Source organism: Stylophora pistillata, chromosome 2 (assembly GCF_964205215.1).
Source record: "Stylophora pistillata chromosome 2, jaStyPist1.2, whole genome shotgun sequence".
In the NCBI taxonomy this organism is placed as follows: Eukaryota; Metazoa; Cnidaria; class Anthozoa; order Scleractinia; family Pocilloporidae; genus Stylophora; species Stylophora pistillata.
The window spans coordinates 54163200-54183316 of NC_142520.1; the positions used below are offsets into that span (position 1 = coordinate 54163200).

At 38.9% G+C, this 20117-nt stretch overlaps 2 protein-coding genes, 2 long non-coding RNA genes and 1 pseudogene across 9 annotated transcripts in view; 3 read left to right on the plus strand and 2 right to left on the minus strand.

Annotated features, from left to right (window-relative positions):
- Positions 1-20117, plus strand: part of LOC148740383 (uncharacterized) — a 120024-nt gene that overhangs the window by 52966 nt on the left and 46941 nt on the right. The window lies entirely within an intron of this gene.
- The window catches only part of LOC148740388 (uncharacterized), a 77156-nt pseudogene that overhangs the window by 6666 nt on the left and 50373 nt on the right, over positions 1-20117 (minus strand). The gene's annotated exons all lie outside the window — the stretch shown is intronic.
- On the plus strand, positions 1919-14286 carry LOC148740389 (uncharacterized). 4 transcript variants are annotated; one of them, XM_088750543.1, is made up of 11 exons: positions 1919-4384; positions 4508-4591; positions 5223-5582; positions 7920-8158; positions 8653-8831; positions 9272-9368; positions 10487-10795; positions 11306-11626; positions 12145-12318; positions 12399-12463; positions 12711-14286. In XM_088750543.1, the coding sequence occupies exons 1-6, from the start codon at positions 4159-4161 to the stop codon at positions 9279-9281; spliced, it is 1098 nt and encodes a 365-aa protein (XP_088606669.1). In that variant the 5' UTR covers positions 1919-4158; the 3' UTR covers positions 9282-9368; positions 10487-10795; positions 11306-11626; positions 12145-12318; positions 12399-12463; positions 12711-14286. The 4 variants fall into 4 exon arrangements, with proteins under 4 accessions (XP_088606669.1, XP_088606670.1, XP_088606668.1 ...); XM_088750544.1 differs by having other exon boundaries at positions 9272-9364; XM_088750542.1 differs by lacking the exon at positions 9272-9368.
- LOC148740390 (uncharacterized) lies at positions 5589-7763 on the plus strand. Its single transcript, XR_015997148.1, has 2 exons — positions 5589-6064; positions 7649-7763. It is a non-coding gene; the product is annotated as an uncharacterized LOC148740390 (long non-coding RNA).
- Positions 15966-19839, minus strand: LOC148740391 (uncharacterized). Of its 2 annotated transcripts, XR_015997128.1 has the most exons (4): positions 19120-19839; positions 17517-17656; positions 16661-16891; positions 15966-16339 (listed from the first exon to the last, which is right to left on the minus strand). XR_015997128.1 is itself a non-coding variant. In XM_088750624.1 (3 exons), exons 1-3 carry the CDS (start codon positions 19460-19462, stop codon positions 16847-16849), a joined length of 528 nt encoding a protein of 175 aa, XP_088606750.1. In that variant the 5' UTR covers positions 19463-19839; the 3' UTR covers positions 16383-16846. The 2 variants fall into 2 exon arrangements, 1 of the variants encoding a protein (XP_088606750.1); XM_088750624.1 differs by lacking the exon at positions 15966-16339 and having other exon boundaries at positions 16383-16891.

Here is a 20117-nt window from a genome sequence, read left to right on the forward strand (position 1 = left end):
TGATCATGTGGGCGAGTGGCTCTGAGACGAGAAGTGGCGATATCTGCAGTCACCGAACATGATGTATATACACCAATCACAAAATGTCGACCATGTTGACTATGTGTTCGGTGTTGAGAAAATTGAAAATGGACGGTTTGATAGATCGGTTTGAAGAAGAAAAAATATTGCTTGACATTGTTTGTAACCCTGCAAGAACTCAAGGAACTTGGCCTAAAAAATCGGTGCAACATGATGACTTTAAGAATAGCCTGTGTAACGTTTGGTGCGGAACAACCAATGAAATTTCCAAGTGCTCTCGGACTTCCTGCTTTCGATATTCCAAAGTCAGTACTTGAATGTTATTTGGAAGAAGAATTCCCTATCTCAGAAATTGCTAATATGATGTCGTGAAGCCTGAAAGTCAGTAATCCGTGTGTATCATCCAAAGAATCGAGTGATACAAGACAGATGTTAGGGGCCAAAGTGGAAAGTCTAAAAGCAACTGTATATTCAGTGCAGGCCAAGGCAGGATATAAGCACAGTGCTTTCAATAAGACCTGGCACCCGCCGGAGCTCCGGCGGCTATTCTGTTGCGAGTCGCCGTGTATATTTCACCGCGCTCAAGTCGCAATCGCCACGCTAAGTTGCAATCAAGTCGCTCTCCGGCGGGTGTTGTACCGAGGTAGCCACCTATTTCAAATCTTATTGAAAGCACTGTAAGCATGGCAAATGGAGTTAGAGGGTTTCTAGAGTCGAGGGAGAGTGGTGTGGTACTGAAATAGCGAGTTGCTTTTAGACTTAACCCAAAATCAAACTTAGGCACAGGTTCTGTGGGTGCTTGCAATTTTTTTTTTTTAATATGCAAATCAGGTCAGTGATATATAAAGCAGATTACGGTACTTTAAATCAGATAAGTAGTGTACAAGGTAATTCCACAAAGCAAAAAAGGAGACGACTTGAAAGCAACAGAAAACATATATTTTTCAAAAGCAGCAAAGTAGATGATCGATCAATACACAAAACAGATGAAATCTCAAAGCAATCATCGATTCTCGCCCAAAGCCATGGTACATGGAAGTTTAACAGTAGTTTCTATGGAGAAAGGAAATAAGGTAATAGCAGTAAAGTATAAGCAGGAGAACTGAAAAGTAGAAAAAAAGGGATAAGAGAAAATTTCAGATAGGTACTCGAGGCTGCTGGGCCTCAAACTCGGCCTGTCAGACTACCAATCCAGTGCTTTATTACTGTGCCATGGGATTCGCCACGTCACCGAGAGAGAAAACTGTTAATAAAAATAGGTAAGGTGCATTTCAAAATAGATTAGAGGAGTGATCAAAACAGCGTGTGTCTGAAACAATTTGGAAATAGAGATTTCATCGAGTGCTCCTCATCCTCGTTCCTCAAATACAACAAAACAATCATTCAAGACAGATTTTTCGATCATTTTTTTATTGCGCTTTAAATATTCACCTCTTTCACCCGTATACTAGGATGTGGCAGGAGGGCACGGGTGCCTACTTCCTTGCCTTGTAAAGATTGCAAAGACATATACATTCGCCGATGGTACAAACACCAAGTAGAGCTAACTCGCTGTTTGAAGCTGAAATTACGGTGTCAACTTCCACTTTCTGATCATTAAATCTTTCAACTAGGGTTCCCAAATTCAGTTCTCAAGGTATGTCATCCATAAATTTAATAGATAAAAATGACCTGTAATGTTACGGTTTATGCAAAGGCGGAAAGAAATCGCTCCTGGCGCGTTATCAGTCTGTATGTCATGTATCGTACATGTTCACTTACCGTAGTCGCTCGCTGACCACGTTATCAATCGAAATGGTGGGCTCTGGGGACCAGTCTCACGAATACGATGCGAGCATGTGCTTTGGAGTAGTTTAGATGACCAGATATACTGGCTCAGCGAATACCATGTTGCAAAGGCACCGAATATAATACTCTATGAACCAAATATAATGCTCTACGAACCGAATCACTGAGCACCGAGTAGCAAGATGTTCGTACCAAACCAGATGCCAAACTGACCACAAATCAGGTGCAAACTGACTATGGAAAAAGCACAGAGCATGACAAACTAGCCACCGAATATAAAGAAAGTTGCACCGCTAAAATTGATCCAAGCACCGAGTATAAAGCGGTTAGCAGTGAGTATAATGGCTTTCGCACCAGGTATAATGTGGAAAGTACCGAGTACCTTGGATAAAGGGCCGAGTATAAGGTGACTGGCACCGATTATAGCAACCAGATCACCGAATATCATGATACTACAAGCACCGAAGATGATAAGAAAAGAAACACAGATAAGAAAACAAAATATCATAAGACAGTTAAGGCGTTCCATACCGATGACTTACACGGCTCGGACCAGGATGAGGATGAATATCTCCATGGGAGCAAAGAATTTCAACATTGAACATCGCGGAGTGATTGCTGTAGTAGGGTATCCTACTTTTAGCAAAGGCCCTTTTCTTCGTTGTTCTTGTCACGACAGCAAGGTTCCCAAAATGGCGGACACAACACGACGGACTGAAGAACACATGGCCATTTCTTTGCTCGTTTTCTCGTGGAAAACCAAAAGAAACACTACAATCTGTATAGTCATATGGTTTCACCGTATGGTTTCGGAGCGATAAGAACAAGAACCATAACAACCACAAGCAAATCAAAAGGATATTTGGCAGAGCAGCACTTGCACGTCCGACCGCCATTGACAACACGAGATACATATATATTAAATTTTAGTCTTTGACTTGCATAATTTCCTCGAAACTCTAAAGGAATCTCCCCTCAAAAGCTTCCCCTTAAACAGAAAAACTTATATTATGATCAGCTCTTTCCTTTGCCTGTTAACCTGATATTTTTATTTCAAAGCCTCTGAAACAGAAGACAAATCGATGATCGCACTTTCGAATCGTAAAGAACATCTTGAATGTGAAAGAACACTACAAGCCCCTCACTGAGGAATGCTGCATACAAACGGCATCGCTCATCATTCTTAGTACAAGCGAGGATCCAAACTACAAATCTCTTACCTGAAAAGAGGGTAAACTTGGCAGGAAACAGCGGCGAAATCTGTTATAAACTGTACTCGGTGACTCTCAAGCTTAAAGTGAAAGCTACACAGTATCGAATTACTTAGAACTTTCTCTCCAGTCATGAGAGGTAGCAAAGCTTCCCGAGTGAGGGAGGGTGGGAAAAGGTTGGTCGCTTTGCCGGAGTGGGTGGCGGAGAGCTTCTATGAGCTTCGGAGAGATTCTATTATCAGCAAAAATACAGGAAAGAGAAGAAAGGTGAGTTAAGTCGCACAGCCCTTTTTGTCCATCATCTCAAATGAGATTCTTACTGGCTAACGTCGTACAGAAAGTACGAACACCGTCTCCTGAATGCTAACGGTGAGCAGTCAGACTTTCTGGTCAGCTCGGTCGTTCATTCGTTCTGGCAAGTCTGGTAACAGTAATTTATTCATCGGAATCAGATAAACTCCTTGGCTGTGGAAGAAATAATTTAATGATAGATGAACAGGTTGATAAATAAATGAAACCAGACCCCAAATATATTGTCCTCTTTCTGATACGCCCCTCCGTAAACTACATCTTACCTTGTGGTGACCGATAGAAATAAAAAATAACTTGATAACTTACTTATCAGCTTTATTACATATTTACATCACTACCTAACTATAACCTGGGTTAATTGACAAAGTAATGATACTATGACAAATTCTGTTGTTTTTTTTTTTCTTTCTTTTTACATGGTTCAAGAGAACGTCCTGTGCTCTTTGTATTTTGTAATCAATTTGTTGAATTTATAATCAAGGAATGACGATTCTACTGATCTCAGAATTTGTAGAGGATGTTTCAATGCTGATAAGGAAGCCAAGACAATGTTTTGATAACCTATGAGGAGACCTTCAATGGTAGCACTTCTGTTCAAGCAATTCTTCCAAAATATGAGACCTTGAGCGAAGCCCGCTCCCGGTGAGAAATGATCAATAGGATTAATTGACCACACGTCCGAAAATGATTGTTGTGATCATTCTCCGGTTCATTCCCGTCCGTCATACCCAGGTCCCATTTGTCGCGCTTGCTGTGTAAAGCAAAATGGCGGCTGTCTCGCATAATATTTCATTAGTCTCTATTTTTACAAGCGTTTGCGTGCTAAATGGCTGAACGCTTAGTCAATTTCCAACGCGAGAAAAAGAAAAAACAAAAGCTTGATTTAGCGACTGTCGTGGCTGAGGCAGAGTGTCTACTTGCCTCGAAAAAAAAGGAAAAGAAACCGCATATTACCGTTTTTAGCAGAAACCCATTTACAGGCGAACGATCGAAGTACTCCAAATATCGACGAAGAAAAAATCGACCAAGCAGTACTACCACGGCTGTTCCTGGTGAGTCTAGTTGTTGACATGTTATGTCAAGTTAGATGTAAAGGTAAAAGGTTATAAATCAATCGGAATTAATTAGGTAATTTTGCCCTTCTGTTCATTATCTATATTCGATTTTATTTTTAGCTTCTCCAATTGCCCACGATGTGGATTTCTCGGATAGTCCTAGAGAGGATTTAGAAGACTTGTATACGGATAATTTTTCAGATGGTACTGCTACATGTATACGTTCGTCAAGCTTATTTAGCATTTTGATCAAACTAAATATTTTTTTCTTCATTGCATGCATTTAAATGAAAACATTTACTTGCATCAATTTTTACTCTTTTGTTATAAGAGTTTAATGAATTTATTATATTAACCTTGGCTCTAAAGTTACTTTTAAAATTTGTCTATGTGTATTTATCTATCACGAATGCGTTTCTCTGGTTGGCTTGTGCTACCTGCTGCCTAGTTTTATTCTGTGATAGAAAGTGGGGAGTGATTCTCTACAAAATGGTGGCTGTTTCTTTCTGTTGCATTTTGTGTCTCACATGGAGATGTGATAGTTTTGTTTCTCAGTTTTGAAGGATTGTGAGATTTATACTAAAACAAATAAAATTATTTGCTCACAATTATCGCTTGATAGTCAATTCTGGTGATGCCCTCATCAACTATCAAAGGTGATGATAGAAATCTTTACCTCGTAATCTAAATATATATTTAAATAAACATTATTTAAAGGTCTTATAGTTATGAAATAAACATGTTATGTTGTGTTGTGTTATATGTCTATTTTGTTTTGCTTTATGTTATATGTTGTGTTTTATGTTTTGTTATGTTTATACAAATGTTTTTGTAGATTTAGATCAACTTATTGAGGAATGTGCGACTTATACCAAGCCTCCAACAATCCAGAAGAGTTGGACTACAAGGATTGAGGATCTAGGCAAAAGCTGGGCCAACAAAAGACTTCAAATGAGGAAGTCACTGTTAGAGTTGGAGCCCTTTCTACCATCAGCTCCTTGTGTACACTGCAAGAAAGACCAATATCTTGTCCGTTGTCGGCAGTGTGGCTTGAAAGAGATGATGTGTGCAAAGTGTGACAATGATGTGCACAGAAGAAATCCTTTTCATGATAGAGAAATCGATCATGAAGGGTTTTTTAAACCCAGGGCACCATCAGTGTCTTCAGATGGGGAAGGAAACTTAACGACAGTAGGTAAGTTAGAACCTTATTTTAGTCATTCTTATTTTTAATTGTAAATAACAATATTGTCTTTGAAAAGCCCCCTTGGGAAAAGTCAATAAAGTATGTATGTTCATGGATATATGTATTTAAGTATAATGTTTAATGTTTAAATGTAACCAAATTTTACATAATTATATTTTATTTTGAAATCTTCAATATATTTCTTGGGTTTGTGTTGATATATTTGTAAATGACCATTACTTCTTGTTACTGCCTCCGGATGGGCTACTCCCTATATATCGTGGACTATATGGGAAGGCCCAGGCTAAAAGGGCTCTCATTAAAGGCCGTTGGTTCGTGTACATGAAAGAATAGGAATTCCAAGATATGGATTATACAAAAACATGGCATTGTTTATTTTAAACAAGGTCAAGTGGTTATTGAAGTGCCTCAAGATTTAATAAAAGAGATTACTTGTTACTACACCCTCATGTGGGTATATATTTGAAAAGGTATGATTTCAGTTGGAAGTTTGTATGGGCATTTTGTACTAAAATCAGGAACACCTCATAAAAACCTAGTCTCCCTCGCAGCTGTTTTTTTTTGGATGTCACGCAACGCTCCCCCAAAAGAACGGCTGCTGACAACCGAACTACATTCCTTTCTCCGAATTGGTGAATCACAGCTCCGGTTCCATTTTCAGGAACCTTTTCATGCCAGACTCACCTTTTGAGACTCATCCAATCAGATATAGTTTTCTATCGTGATCCTCATGTGGAAAACACAAGACAAATGGCGGTGCTTGAAAGAGCTTTTCGCAAAGCGTCGTCAAAGTTCAAAATTTTCAAGCCTAAAGCTCACCAGAGGCTTGCAATTAAAAAAGTTTTAGTCGAGAAAGAAGATGTTTTTGTTAAGTTGCCTACAGGATCCGGGAAATCGTTAATATATCAAGCACTCCCGCTCGTGTTTGACCATGTTACCGATGAAAGTGGTCATACTATTGTTATTGTTGTTGCGTTGTGCCAACGTGCGGAAACACTCGATAATTCGGGCCGATTTCCTGTACCGGTGATAAGAAGCCACGAACATAACTAATCGGGTTCGCTCCAGCTAGCAGCGGACTGGCAAATGAAGAAGTTCAAGTAGTGTAGGAGACATTGGCCGAACTAAATTGCAGTGTTCTCAAAGCTTCGCCCGGTTTGTTGACTGCAAGCACGTGCTTTTTTCCTCCTGATCTCCATCTGTAGGTCAAAGCAAGCGTTCAGCCCTTGGCCTAGATTGAAAGGCGTCTTGCATTTCCTTTTGATTATTGATGTAATTTACTGTTTCTTATATATTCTGACTTTTATAATCTGTAGTAACGTCTTGAAATAGTGCGAATAAAGAGCTTCTGTTCAGTTTTTAGCTTCTACTTTCTCAGTTGCTCACTGAAACTTGAACAACCGCTCAAACTATCTAGCGTTCGTTTCGTTGGCGCAGCAGTTGACGTCTATGTTAAGCGTAGATTCTATAATTTCAACGAAATTGTGAGAAGTTTTCCCAAAAATATATACTCTATCTTTACCAGGGCACAACGATGAACATGTGAAACATTTCGAGCTCTCATCAACAAATTTCTTCAGTGTTTCTCCCAACATCCACATTTTCACGTGAAACCTTACGTCATTCAGATTTTCTGGTATGTGATTGGTCTGTTCAATAGACCACGACCAAACCGCAAGGACAATGAGAAAAGAATGTAGTTCGGTTGTCAGCAGCCGTTCTTTTGGGGGAGCATTGCGTGACATCCAAAAAAAACGGCTGCGAGGGAGACTACATAAAAACCCAGAATACTCTTAAAAAAGCTAAGTGAAACCCTACCCACCCAAAACACCAGCGGCTAACCTTTAATTGCGTTAACCACTCACTGTCAGTTGTAGCCCTATTTCTAACCCTAAACTAACCTTGTTGTTAGTTGGTGTTCTGGTGTTTCTGGTTGTAGTACCTGCCATTTGTATGTATCCCCCTCATATGATAAGAAAATTTTATATTTCTGTTTCTTTTATATTCTCTTACTGAATAGGTGTTTCTTTTACTTACTTGTTTTCAATTAACAGTGCGATGTCTGCCACATAGTGTCAATTCAGTCTACAATATAGTTATGTGCTGTATGCAAGGCTGTTGATTCCTTTGAGCCAGTCTCTTTAACCAATAAAGGATGTATTGTTGTCACTGCTAATAGTACAGGATTTTTACCTATAATTTCAATCTTTTTAACACCAATCGACCATTTAGCATTCACATCAGTTAAGTTTTAGTATTGCAGTTGTCTGTAGTGATAGATAAAACTATTTTTGTCTGTTTTTTTTATTATTGTCTTTTCCATAGGAAGGTTTGATTTAAATGTTGCTGTCTGTTGCTGCAGCTGTTGTCAATATTCCGTTGATCCACTCGATGTAAATCAACTTGTGAGTGAAGGGTATTGGCCTGCTACTTTAGCAAATACCCAATACCTTTTTTCTCAAGATCTTCTCACCAAGTGGGATTTACTTCAAAAGCACCTGCCTGGATCATCTGAAAGTGGTTTCCTCAGATCTTTCGAAGATTTCTCTATTTTAAGAGGAAGGGTAGGTTACAATGCTATAAAGTGTACAAAATGGTCATTTCTGTTCAAATATTTTTAAAAGGTTAAATTTATATACACATAGTTAATGCTTTCTACCTTTTACATTTTTTTGTTAAAAAATTTAAACGTAAATTTAAATTATGTGTCTATTTTCCATCCCAAGCCACCCAGCAACCCACTCATGAAAAAAAATCCCATAAGTCTCTTTTGGTAAGGTCCTCTATTAAAAAGACCAAATATTGTTAAATACATTTTGTTCCTTTCAAAGGAGTGCGATTTTAGAATCTCCATCCCCTACTCCAAGAGTGATGCCTGGTATCCTATAATTGACTCATACATTTAACAAAATGTAGCTTTTTTTACAGTGAATCAAATTAGTCAATGCCTCTCCATCAAGTAATCTATGTTGAAAGCGTTGCAAACATACCCATCAGAGATTATGAAATGTATTCATCAGTTTATGTTATTCTTTCATCTTTTACATCTAATTCTTAGGTTGGTGTTATAAATGACTCTGCATTTAGTATTGCATTTAAAGAATGGAAGTTCTGCAACCATGAGATTAATTTGCTACAATTCAAGGACTTTATGGTATGCCCAGCCTGTGCTACCTACCAGCACTCAGCCCATGTGGACGGCAATGCCAAGTTGTATCGTTACAAGTCAGCTGGAGAGTAAGTAACCTGTCATTTAACGTGCATTTAATGTATGGAATTGTTTCTCCTAAATAAGGACAACAATTATTAATGGCCTTGTTTCCAGGTGGTTGGTAACATTGAAGTAGCATCTCAAAGTTGAACCTCTTTTATCTTTTATGCATCGCTTCTCACTTGGAGAGCTAATGATGAAAGTTTTTGTTATTTTTTGAAAGCCATAAGCTATTTTGTTGTATTAAATTAATGTTCCAAATTGTAATTGATAATAGACAAGTATTTTCTTGATTTTTTTCTCCCTCCTTATACACATGTAAGTAATTTCTTATAGGTTGTGATTATTTTTTATTATGCAATTAAAAGTGAGGTAAAACATCCAATCCTTTCCTTTTTAAATAACTATAATTTAATTTTACTCTCCTACCACCCTGTTTTGTAATTTTTTTTTTTTATGTTTTTAGGAGAAGATGAGATTCCTATTATGGTGAAACATTCATTTTAAGCAATGATAAAGTTGATAATCATCTAGCTAAAGTTTACAAGAATACAAATCAGTATGTAAGTTTTTTTTACTCTTGGTTTTGTTGGCATCCTCTTTTATGTTTATAACTAAATTTATTCTTTCCCATTGCAGTTATGTCCCTGCCATTGATAAACAGAGATATCAATCAACAACAAACATATGAAACATATGTGTGAACTGCGGTTATGAGACGTATATGAGAACGATCCTTCGCAGTAAAGCACTATTTGAGCAATAGTGAAAATCAGACCTGAAAAACGTCTCATAACCGCAGTTCACACATATGTTTCATATGTTTGTTGTTGTTTGATTTATCATCTACGGGTTTATATCGAATTAATTTGATGGCCTGCTCCCAGTTGGCTTGTTAGCTCAATTGGTAGAGCGCTGCACTAGTATCGCAGAGGTCAGTGGTTCGAGTCCCGTACAGGCCTGAAATTTTTTTCAGGTCTGATTTTCACTATTGCTCAAATAGTGCTTTACTGCGAAGGATCGTTCTCATATACGTCTCATAACCGCAGTTCACACATATGTTTCATATGTTTGTTGTTGTTTGATTTATCATCTACGGGTTTATATCGAATTAATTTGATGGCCTGCTCCCAGTCGGCTTGTTAGCTCAATTGGTAGAGCGCTGCACTAGTATCGCAGAGGTCAGTGGTTCGAGTCCCGTACAGGCCTGAAATTTTTTTTCAGGTCTGATTTTCACTATTGCTCAAATAGTGCTTTACTGCGAAGGATCGTTCTCATATACGTCTCATAACCACAGTTCACACATATGTTTCATATGTTTGTTGTTGTTTGATTTATCATCTACGGGTTTATATCGAATTAATTTGATGGCCTGCTCCCAGTTGGCTTGTTAGCTCAATTGGTAGAGCGCTGCACTAGTATCGCAGAGGTCAGTGGTTCGAGTCCCGTACAGGCCTGAAATTTTTTTCAGGTCTGATTTTCACTATTGCTCAAATAGTGCTTTACTGCGAAGGATCGTTCTCATATAAGAGATATCAATGTTTTTTTTGCTGGGCAAATGCATGCTATGACATTAATCTCTGACATTAATTAATGTATGATAAAAGCTTTTGTATTACTTGTATTACTCTTTGTAAATTGTGCCTTAGTTTTTACTATATTGTCCAATTTTTTATAAAAGGAAACTGGTAGTAACACTTGTGGTGAGTCCCACTGGCATGCAGCAAGAAACACCCTCAAGAAAAAAAAGCGTCTTGATGAGACTGGGCTGACCATTACTGGCTGCCAACATGGGACTGCGCAAAGAGCAGTGAACATGTTGTATGGTGAAGTGTATGGTTATGCTCATTATATTCAAATTCAGGACATGATTCCTAGAAAAGTAACATATTTTTGGAAGATGTTGTCTGCAAATACTGGCCATGGCTGATGAAAAAGATCCCCAGAGTGCATCAAAAATGAAACCAGCATTGTCAGTTGGTCCTGTCAGGTACACTTTTCATTCATAGTATTTAATCTAAACATTGTGGGTGGCAATAGTTAAGTAGGGGAATGGCTGTCAGGTTGAGGTACATTAGTATTCAGGTCCTGTGACTGCTACAGTAGCTGCGAAGGCGCTGACAGGAACTCTGAACAAGCTGGCAAATAGGGGCTCTGGCTATTCTGTAGGTGGATGGGGTTATGACTGCAGAAACAGACACAGTTAATAACAATGCAATACGACTGCTTGCCAGAAGGAGGACCACACCTTGGATGTTACTATTATGCTCTGTAAGCTGAAGGCCTAGCTGAACTTGGATGAGATGAAAAAGAACTAATTCATTATGTAGTGCTTACATCAGACCTGGGGAAAATGACGATGACTGAACTAGTAAATTGCTGGAGCAAGACAGTGAAGGCCTATGTGACTATGGCATGATCAGGACAGATGATTAATAAATTATTTTACTGACATAATTTGCCTATTTTCTCCTGTTTGTTACAATTGTATTTTCCCTAGATACCTCAAAACAACGTCATCGCTTACGCAAAAAGATCACTGAAGAAAAATCAGACCTTGCAAGGCTTATTTCAGAGTACAATGGTCTTGCTACCAGTTATATCCGGGTATCCATGGATATTGCAGGCTTGGCTGCTAGGCCTAAGGACGTTTTAGATACGTTGGATCTGACTACTTTGGGTGTAAACTCTTCTTGCATATTTGAGTCTGTTCCGTTACAGTAAAAGACTTCGTGACACTACACTACCACAGATTGTAAAGTGGAAATTGCAGATGCCCTTGACAACAACTTTCCGTGGGCTCTACATGATCAGACTGGTGGTAAATAAATAATAATGCAGTGTATATGTTTTATATTTTAATATATTCATGTTTATATGACTGTATTGTGAAAACTTGTGAAAAGAAAGAACACGAAATGCATGATTTTGGTTTAAACTGCAAACACCCCCAAAAAGATCTTAATGTGTCCACTTGATTTTAAGATGATGATTAGCATGTGGCGATACAGGGTACAAAGAAGTTGGTGTCCTATAGCCCCAGGCTAGTCACGGGATTTTGCTGTTGGGTTAGTGGATTTTACCCACAACGTGCCTGAAGGGAAGTGAAAGTTTTTTGGGAGATTTTTTTGGGGGAAATTCGGGCAAGCTGGAAAATTGAACTTCTTTGTACCCTGTGATGACACTTTTACGCTGTGATAAATTATGACTTGCTTTGCAATCGAGCACGATTTAAGGACGCCATATTTGGATATCAGTTTTAACATACTAATGTCTTAATTAGAGTTTCGATGTCTTTCTTTTTTATTTTCTATATTTTTATTTAATTTTTTTTTTTAGAAATGCCTCTTCGTACTAAGAAACAAGTTGTGGAGAAGTATCTGGAGGGCAGAAGGTTGACAGAGGAGAAGCTACTTTTGGAAAAAGAGATGACTGGATTTTTGAAGTTCTACAAGGACACTGTTATTCCAGAAATCTTATAAACGATTGAAAGTCTGAAAGCAGTTTTGTCAGGTATGCGAACAGCATTTCCATTTTGGTGCAAAATAATGAATGTTGCATGTTATTAAATCAATGTACTCTTCAATTTTTAGAATGTAATGAAGATTGTTCATTGGACGAGGCAAGTGGGCCAGTTTCCTCCTCTGAAGGTAGCTCGGTAGGTGTGCCTCTGACATTACCTTTGATTCTTCTCTCCCAACGTTAGATCAACCTTTAGTTAATCTCTGCCAGGTTTTTGTTCCAGCCAAGCTAGTGGTCTGCCAGGGCAATCACGCAAACGTACATGCACACGCTTCCGTCCCTATTCATATACACAGAAATATATTCTAAATTTGAATTGTTGCATATAAAAAGACATGGACTAAGTAAAGACAGACTGAATGATATTTTGGCTTCTTTTTCAGGAGGGCCGTTATTGCTATGAAGGCACAGAGTCCCTTGCTGTGCGCGGAAAGATCTCATCAGCACGAAAAGGTTTGGACTTTGCTAAGGCAGAAATCGCCCAAGGAGTTGCCATGTTTAAAGCGGCTACAAAAGGTGATTCTAGTGAGTTTGAATTCGCTGACAGCAACAATCAACATTTTTGAGATGATGATGAGGAGTCTACCTCGCGTGAAACAGAGTGGGATGACATAGGGGCGGAACTGGGTGACGATATTGTGACAGAACCTTTCAGACAAGTTGAACCTGTTTCCTTGGTCGATGGTGACGTGTACAGTTGGATGTTCCCCCCAGAATTTTGCCAGTCTAGTATCGATGGTCGCAGTGGAAGCAATGCCTGTAGTCTGATTTCTTTAGCAGTCGCTCACACGTTCCTAACAGTCGACATTTCGCTTCTGCTTGCAAACCTGACCTGCCCTCAGATTGGACAAAGTTTCTTTACTTGTGTATGCGTCTTGGAAACGTGTTGTATGACAATTCCCGTCATTCATTGCCACATGGATACCTGAATGCCGCCGAAGCTGGTCAATGATTCAGCAGATATGCCACTGTTAAACTTGCACAGACATACCCTGTTAGGGTATGTGATCAGCACAGCTTGTCCACCGTAATGCCACTGTTAAACTTGGACAGACATACCCTGTTAGGGTATGTCATCAGCACAGCTTGTCCACCGTGGAGGAGCAACTTCGCCGGCTAGCGAGACAGAACAAGCGCTGTGCTTCGATATTTATTTATGATGGCAAGACTGTGACTTTTCTGTTCAGCCAACAATTGGCACTGTCGCGGCTATCGACTCGCACAGTCACCCCTCCCTACGGAGCAGCTATTGTCACCACTGATAAATTAGCTCCTCCGTTTGTAGCACGTTTTGAAGATATTGCAACCCTTAATAACAGCACGTTTGGCAATTTAACAATTGTAGACATTTAGAAATTTAAATTAGGTAACGTAAAGTTCACGTTCGAGCCAAGATGCCCATCAGGCCGGAGCTTATCCCGGTTTTTTATAGTGTACACCGAGATGTACCCAAATAGTTATTTTTTGAAACGATATGACTTCCTACGAATTCCTTAACCTCGCACATTTTCTGTCTGTATGTGATTCTATATAGTGGTACTACTAAACCGTAATATCAGATTACCAAAGAGTTAAGGTGGTATTTGCGAGACGTCATTTTCTTTTTTAGTAAATGCAAGTAATGGCATTGAAAAAACGTCTTTTTTATTAAGGTGATAATTGTCAGCAAATAAGTATTCAGATTGATCAATCGATTGATGTAACTGTCATTTGTTTGTCAATATGAAACTTGATTAAATTAAAATGAGAGCAAATTTACAAACACGAAATGAACTGGAAAAAAGTGCGGAAGTGATAGTTTGCGCCCTTAAGGGTTTACAGATACAACGATGAGAAAAAAATACAAATTCTGACAGTTTATTACGTATTTTGTGCAGTCTCGTACCAAAAATTTGCTCGACATAAGATCTTTGTAACTCAAAGTGGCTTATAAATCTAAGACTACAAATATTTAAAGGATCTTCTGGTTTAATTTCCTTAGTGACAGTGTCCCTTAATCCTGCTATTTCAAAACACTTCCTCGTCACATCAGGTTTGTTGCGACTTACCAGCGTTGTGTTATTTTACCGTAAAATTTTGGACACTTAAAAATTTCGGACAATTATTATCGGACTCTTCTCTGCCCAAAATCACAGCCGTCAGAAATGTTTGGTAAGTTATTTACCCCTCTGTTTACCTGTCCTTTTATCTGTCTTTCTGTCCGTCGGTCGGTCGATCTAGTGTCTGTCCGTCTTTCGGTCTGTCTGCGTCTTTGCCTGTCTGTCTGTCTGCGTATTTCCCTGTGTCTGTGTATCTCTTTATCTGTGTCTAAGGCTATCTGTCTGTAATTCCATCTCCCTGTCTGTCGTTCTATCTGTGTATGTATGTCAAAATGCCACTCTGTCTATCTGTGCATGCTTGTCTATCTTTCTGTCTTACTGTTAGTGTCTGTCCAGCCTTCCATATGCTTGTCTGTCTATAAGTCTATCTGCTTGTTTGTCTGCCAGTATGTCTATTTAACTCACTTTATGGTTAGGGTTAGAGTAGAGTTAGGGGTAGGGTTTTTTTAGGGTTAGGGCTAGGGTTTTAGTTAGGGTTAGGGGTATAAATCCATTTACTTTAACGTAATATACTTATCATTTGGCACAGAAGTGTAAGTCGACGCGCTCTATCTGATGAAAGGATCGAAGTTTTGAATTTCTGCTGAGTCAGTAGTTTTTTTGTGGAAAAACCACGATAAAACGGCGTATGAATGACTTCTTCGTTTTCTTTTTTCAAACAAACCTTTTATATGTTGATGATCATAACCCAAAAAAGACACATGGTTTCAGGCTCACATCGTAAACCTAACCAGAACGCGGATGTAAAAAGTTAGATTTTCCGCCATTTGAATTTTAAATGAGGACGGCTCATACGATGAACATTTGAATTGTTTCAGTTTGAGTGCCTGACAACGCTTATCGATTGACAAGAACGTATCGCGTGGTTATGTAATATTAACCTTTACTAATAAAAGTGACTCGAAAAAATACAGAAGGTAGAACGGATTATAACAATTATTGTACTTGCTCTCAGAAGAAAGTTGTCCTGTATAATTAAGTAAAGCTCTACAGATCGATACAGAGGTACGAGTCCATTGCAACTGATACATGTGATGGGTACAAACCTCGGGCATTATCCTGGAATGTACCGCCATCAAGTCAAAATTTTTTGGGCAGAATACTACTAATTTGTTACATGCGGGTTTTCACTGTAACTGTTGAGTGTATGTGCTATTGATAACTTGACCATGTGGCCTATTCTACATTGCAAAATTTCGAAGATGGAAAAATGTAAACTTTTACGTTTCATAAATCCACTTACTTTAACTCAATAAACTTCTAATTTGACACAGAAATGTAAGTCGATAAGCTTTATCTAATGAATGGATCATAGCTTTGATTTTTTTTTGCAGAATCAGCATTTTTTATCAAAACCAGGATAAAACATCTTAAGTTCTTTGCATGTTTTCTTACTGTTTGAAACAAACTTTTGATATGTTAAGGATCTTTACCATAAAACGTCACATGCAAAATTTCACGCTCACATCGTAAACGAAACTGAAAATACGCTGATGTAAAAAGTTAAATGTTTCGCCATTTGGAATTGTAAATAAGAGGGGTCGTAAGGGGGGGTTACGCGCACAGTTCACGGCAATTAAAAAACGCAAATCACGAAACACGATAATTAATTTTCGAGTTTCACGGTTCACGGAAAATAAACTTACACATGAGAAAGACTTGTCGCCTTACCCTATATATACATAATATTGTTGACAGTCGTTTTCAAGTATTTCAGAAAGCGCTCAACTCGTGATTGTGTCGTGATTGGTAATGTCAGATTCGGTTCCACAGCTTTTCTCTGCAGCAGACAGGCATTCGCTTAAGATTTCAGTCTCTCGTTGAATTCTTCAATCTCTCTGTCACTGTCACACTGTGCCACGTCTCCAAACTCGTTTGCAGACGCCGCTGCCTCAGGGCAATTGTCTTGAAATCTGTAATTGCAAGGTAGTATAAAAAATACACGATCCACTTGGCTACTGAAGTCTTAAAGTTTTAATAACTGATATCATTCAATCTTGAAAGTTAGCAATTAGAACTGATATTATAAATGTGGATTCATCTTGTCTTGTGACTATCGGTGTAACAACAACTAAATACACCATTTTGCAAAAGACCTTAAGATACATCGGGAAGTAGATAGATCAGAGGATCTTTAACAAAGAAAAAGTAAAAGAAATGTTTTACTTAGGCTGATGGTGACAGATTGGTTAGTATAATATCACAATCTTACAAATAATGTGAAAGACTCTTACATGTTGTCTAACTCTAAATCACGATCACTGTCATTTCCCACTGATATTCCTTTAGGTGAGCCGACGTTTCACATTACACTTCCATCACTTTGACTTTATTGATCTCCTCCGCGGCTTCCACTCTTCTTCAGGAAGGCTTCCATATTTCTTTTCATTCCATCTATTGTTGCATTGTGTTTCTTGGCATTATCTTCCTCGTTTCGACGTTTTGACAAGCTGTATTAAAGTGTTCTGTAAGGCAGCAACAAAAATATGACCTCCAGTGATCTTTACTTTTTTTTAAGAAAACAATTAATTTTAAACACCTGCTTTATTCTTTGACAATACAGAAGTTCTCTGGATGGTCTTCTCCAGTGGTTTTCTTTTAAAGTAAAATTGATGATGATACTTCAAAGTGAAACTTCCGAAGCTTTAAATAGAAATGTTTCTGCAGACAAGCTTGAAGGATAATGCGCAACATTTTACGTACTTTTTTAAAGTATCGAGCTTTAGACTGCGGAGTCCTGTCCGTTGGTACAATCTTTAATTTCTGGCAACGACCACACCTTATACTAAATTCATTGACCGCTGTGCTATTGAACATACTTGCCAGAGCTACAAACACATTGAAAGGCTAATTAACTAAATACATTAAAGACGATTTAAATAATCATCGTTATCATCATCGTTTCCATCATAGTAATAAAATGATACAATTTTAGGAAAAATCATGACTGTTAATAATAACAAAAATTCTTAACGATTTCTTTTAGTCGCACATAGCCAACTTTAGATCATCCAACATCTTGGTCTGTCGTTCATTTCGCTCAACAATTTCGTCCTGTTTTAGGCGCTTTACAAGGTGGTCGTCCTCTACCCTTGAAGCTGAGCTTTTCCTTCCACCTCTTGGCTTTCGTTTGCTGACTTTTCTCTTTTGCTGTTCTTCGCCACCAGCAACTGTGATATTTATCACCGGGGAATCTTTCGAAAAGACGATTTCCTTTTTAAGAACATTGACTGAAAGAAAATAATGACAATAAATATTTATATTGGTGTCATTTTTTCTGGGTAGTTTCAAACCCCACTCCAGTCTCTTTCGTAGTCCATAAAAATTAAATTTAAGTTGAATTAGTCGAGAAAAAATCTGCCCGAATATTCTCTTCCCAGTCTTCCTAGGTTGTTCCTATTCTCAGGTCTTCTCATTATTATCAACACGCCCTTTTTGCAAAGCGAGCGATCAAGGATCATCAAGAAATATCTCAGGAGGTGTGTTGAATATCGCCTCTAACGACCCTAACCGAAATCACGGCTCTCATCAATGACTCACTTTCTGTATAATTTCTGAGAAAATTGTCGATTCTTAATAAAGCAAACTTCAAATAAAATATTTAAAATAAAACTTTTCTAGACTTCTAGCATTGTGAGGGCCTGTTTACATGGAGATAGGGTGACCCTTCTAGAAGGAGCACCCTCTTAGAAGGGTAACCCTTGCCTATTGTATTTTCCGGCTTGGTTTACATAAGAGGTAGGGTCACCCTATCTCCTTGGTGGGGTAACCCTCCTGCGAGGGCCAACTTTTTGCCATGTAAACACTTCAGGTAGGGTCACCCTCCTAGAAGGGTCAACTTTTGTGGGTTCAGTTTACTGTCAGATTGCCGCGAAACTCTGTAATGGCTTCGCGCGCGTATAAGCCCGAGGAATATTTTCGCCGTCCTGTGGTGGCCAAATTGTTTGAACAGAGTTCGAAACAGTCGGAGGACAACAGTGTGTCGACATTTCAAAAAAAAAGACATAGATGATCATGAATTAGTGGTCGACGAGAGTACCATAGAAAGCCGCTCGACTCGGAAAGATATGGAAGAAGGCTTGCTACGTGAAAAATCAAAGAATTCACAGGGAAAACGAAAAGCGTCCTTCGCCACTGCTCTGTGCGACCAGGATTCCGCCAAATTCTCCCTCGGCGACAAAATGGCTCTCCTTCGTACATGCCTCATTCGTCGCATTGCAACATTGTACTGGGCGGCTACCTGTAGCGTCATTCGCTCTTGTCGGCGTTTTTCTATTAGGGGATACGACAGCAAGTACCCACAGCACTGAAAAACCGCAGCCAAAGAGGCAAGCGCAAGGAAAATTGAATTTACCGCCAAAATACTTCGTTTGTCCGCCATTTTGGTTGTTTTTGTACTCAGCGACCGCGCAGTTATCTCCCTCGGTGCCAAATTCAATAATCGCGATAGCCCTGGGGACAAGACTTTGCATGTAAAAGGGGGCTATCTTTTGCCACTTCTAGAGGGGTGTCTCTCCTAAGGGGGTCACCCTATCTCCATGTAAACAGGCCCTAAGAGATGTAAGAAATTTAACGCGAATTAAAAGAATTAACACGAAAGTATGGATATCAGATACCTTTCACACGTGACTTTCAAGTAACACGTGTCATAAATTATGATCTCTTATCAAATTTTCATGATGAAAACGCTAACCTTGTAAAACTGCAGAATCGACAAAAAGCGGCCTTATCATGTTCCACTGCGCTTGTGTATTGATTGAGAAAGCTTTACTGCCTTCTGCGCCTTTGGCTAGTCTGCACAGCTTAAGATCAATAGATGACCCTATTCCCCGCTTCTCAGCTTCGGCCTCGAGGCCCGCGTGTTCAACAATATGCCATTTCAGGGCATCAAGGGAATTATGTTCTCTTTTCAGGGGAATTCTGATCCTTTCCTTCCCCCAAAGAAAACTGAAAGATCCAGGAGATTTGGGATCAACTAAGTAGACAACCCCTTCTAAAACACGAAACGGCTCTTCGTTGACTTCGCTCTTCGACATTGTGGGTCGTGAGAAATGAAGACAAGACGTCAGACAATGAATAATCTGAAGACCTGATCGTTGGTGTCAAAGGTCGCATCAGCTTTATTTTTGGATCAATGGGTCATGCGAAGCCCTATTGTTTGGTCACGCAAGCTGAAGAAAACAGACACGGCGATCACCTGGAGAGTTCCTTTGTGGGGTCTTCGTAGCCGTTCACGGAAAAAAGGGTCGTTTTCGTGTTTGTTATCACGGGTATCGGAAAATTGTTTCTCTGTTTCACGTATCACGACAATCATATCATTCACGGTTCACGAATTTTAAAACTTTTAGATTACGGATCACAGAAAATAAATTAGTCCGATCACGTTTCACGTGAAACCCCCTTACGGCCCCTCTAAATAAGGACGGCTGATACCCTGAACATTTGAATTTTTCCCTTTGAGTGCCTGACAACCGGTTATCGATTGACAAGAACGTGTCCCTTCGTTATATTAAAACTTTCCGAAAAATCAGAAGCTAAAGCTGATTATAGTTTTTGTGGTGTCCTTACCCACGCTGTTAAACCTAAGGAATTTCAAGAGTTAATCGATAGGTGGCTTGATAAAAGAATGGAGTGAAGTGTGATTGGGAGTAAAACCAGATTGTGTTATGTCTGACTCTGGAGTTTTCAATG

Coding starts and splice junctions, on each gene's coding strand:
- LOC148740389 (XM_088750542.1), top strand. CDS start 4,159: ATGGCTGAACGCTTAGTCAATTTCCAACGCGAGAAAAAGAAAAAACAA. Junction 5,583..7,919: donor AGGAAACTTAACGACAGTAG/GTAAGTTAGAAC, acceptor TCTTTTCCATAG/GAAGGTTTGATTTAAATGTT. Junction 8,159..8,652: donor TCTCTATTTTAAGAGGAAGG/GTAGGTTACAAT, acceptor TCTAATTCTTAG/GTTGGTGTTATAAATGACTC.
- LOC148740391 (XM_088750624.1), bottom strand. CDS start 19,462: ATGTCGAAGAGCGAAGTCAACGAAGAGCCGTTTCGTGTTTTAGAAGGG. Junction 17,657..19,119: donor CGATTCTGCAGTTTTACAAG/GTTAGCGTTTTC, acceptor ATTTTCTTTCAG/TCAATGTTCTTAAAAAGGAA. Junction 16,892..17,516: donor GGAAAAGCTCAGCTTCAAGG/GTAGAGGACGAC, acceptor GCTGCCTTACAG/AACACTTTAATACAGCTTGT.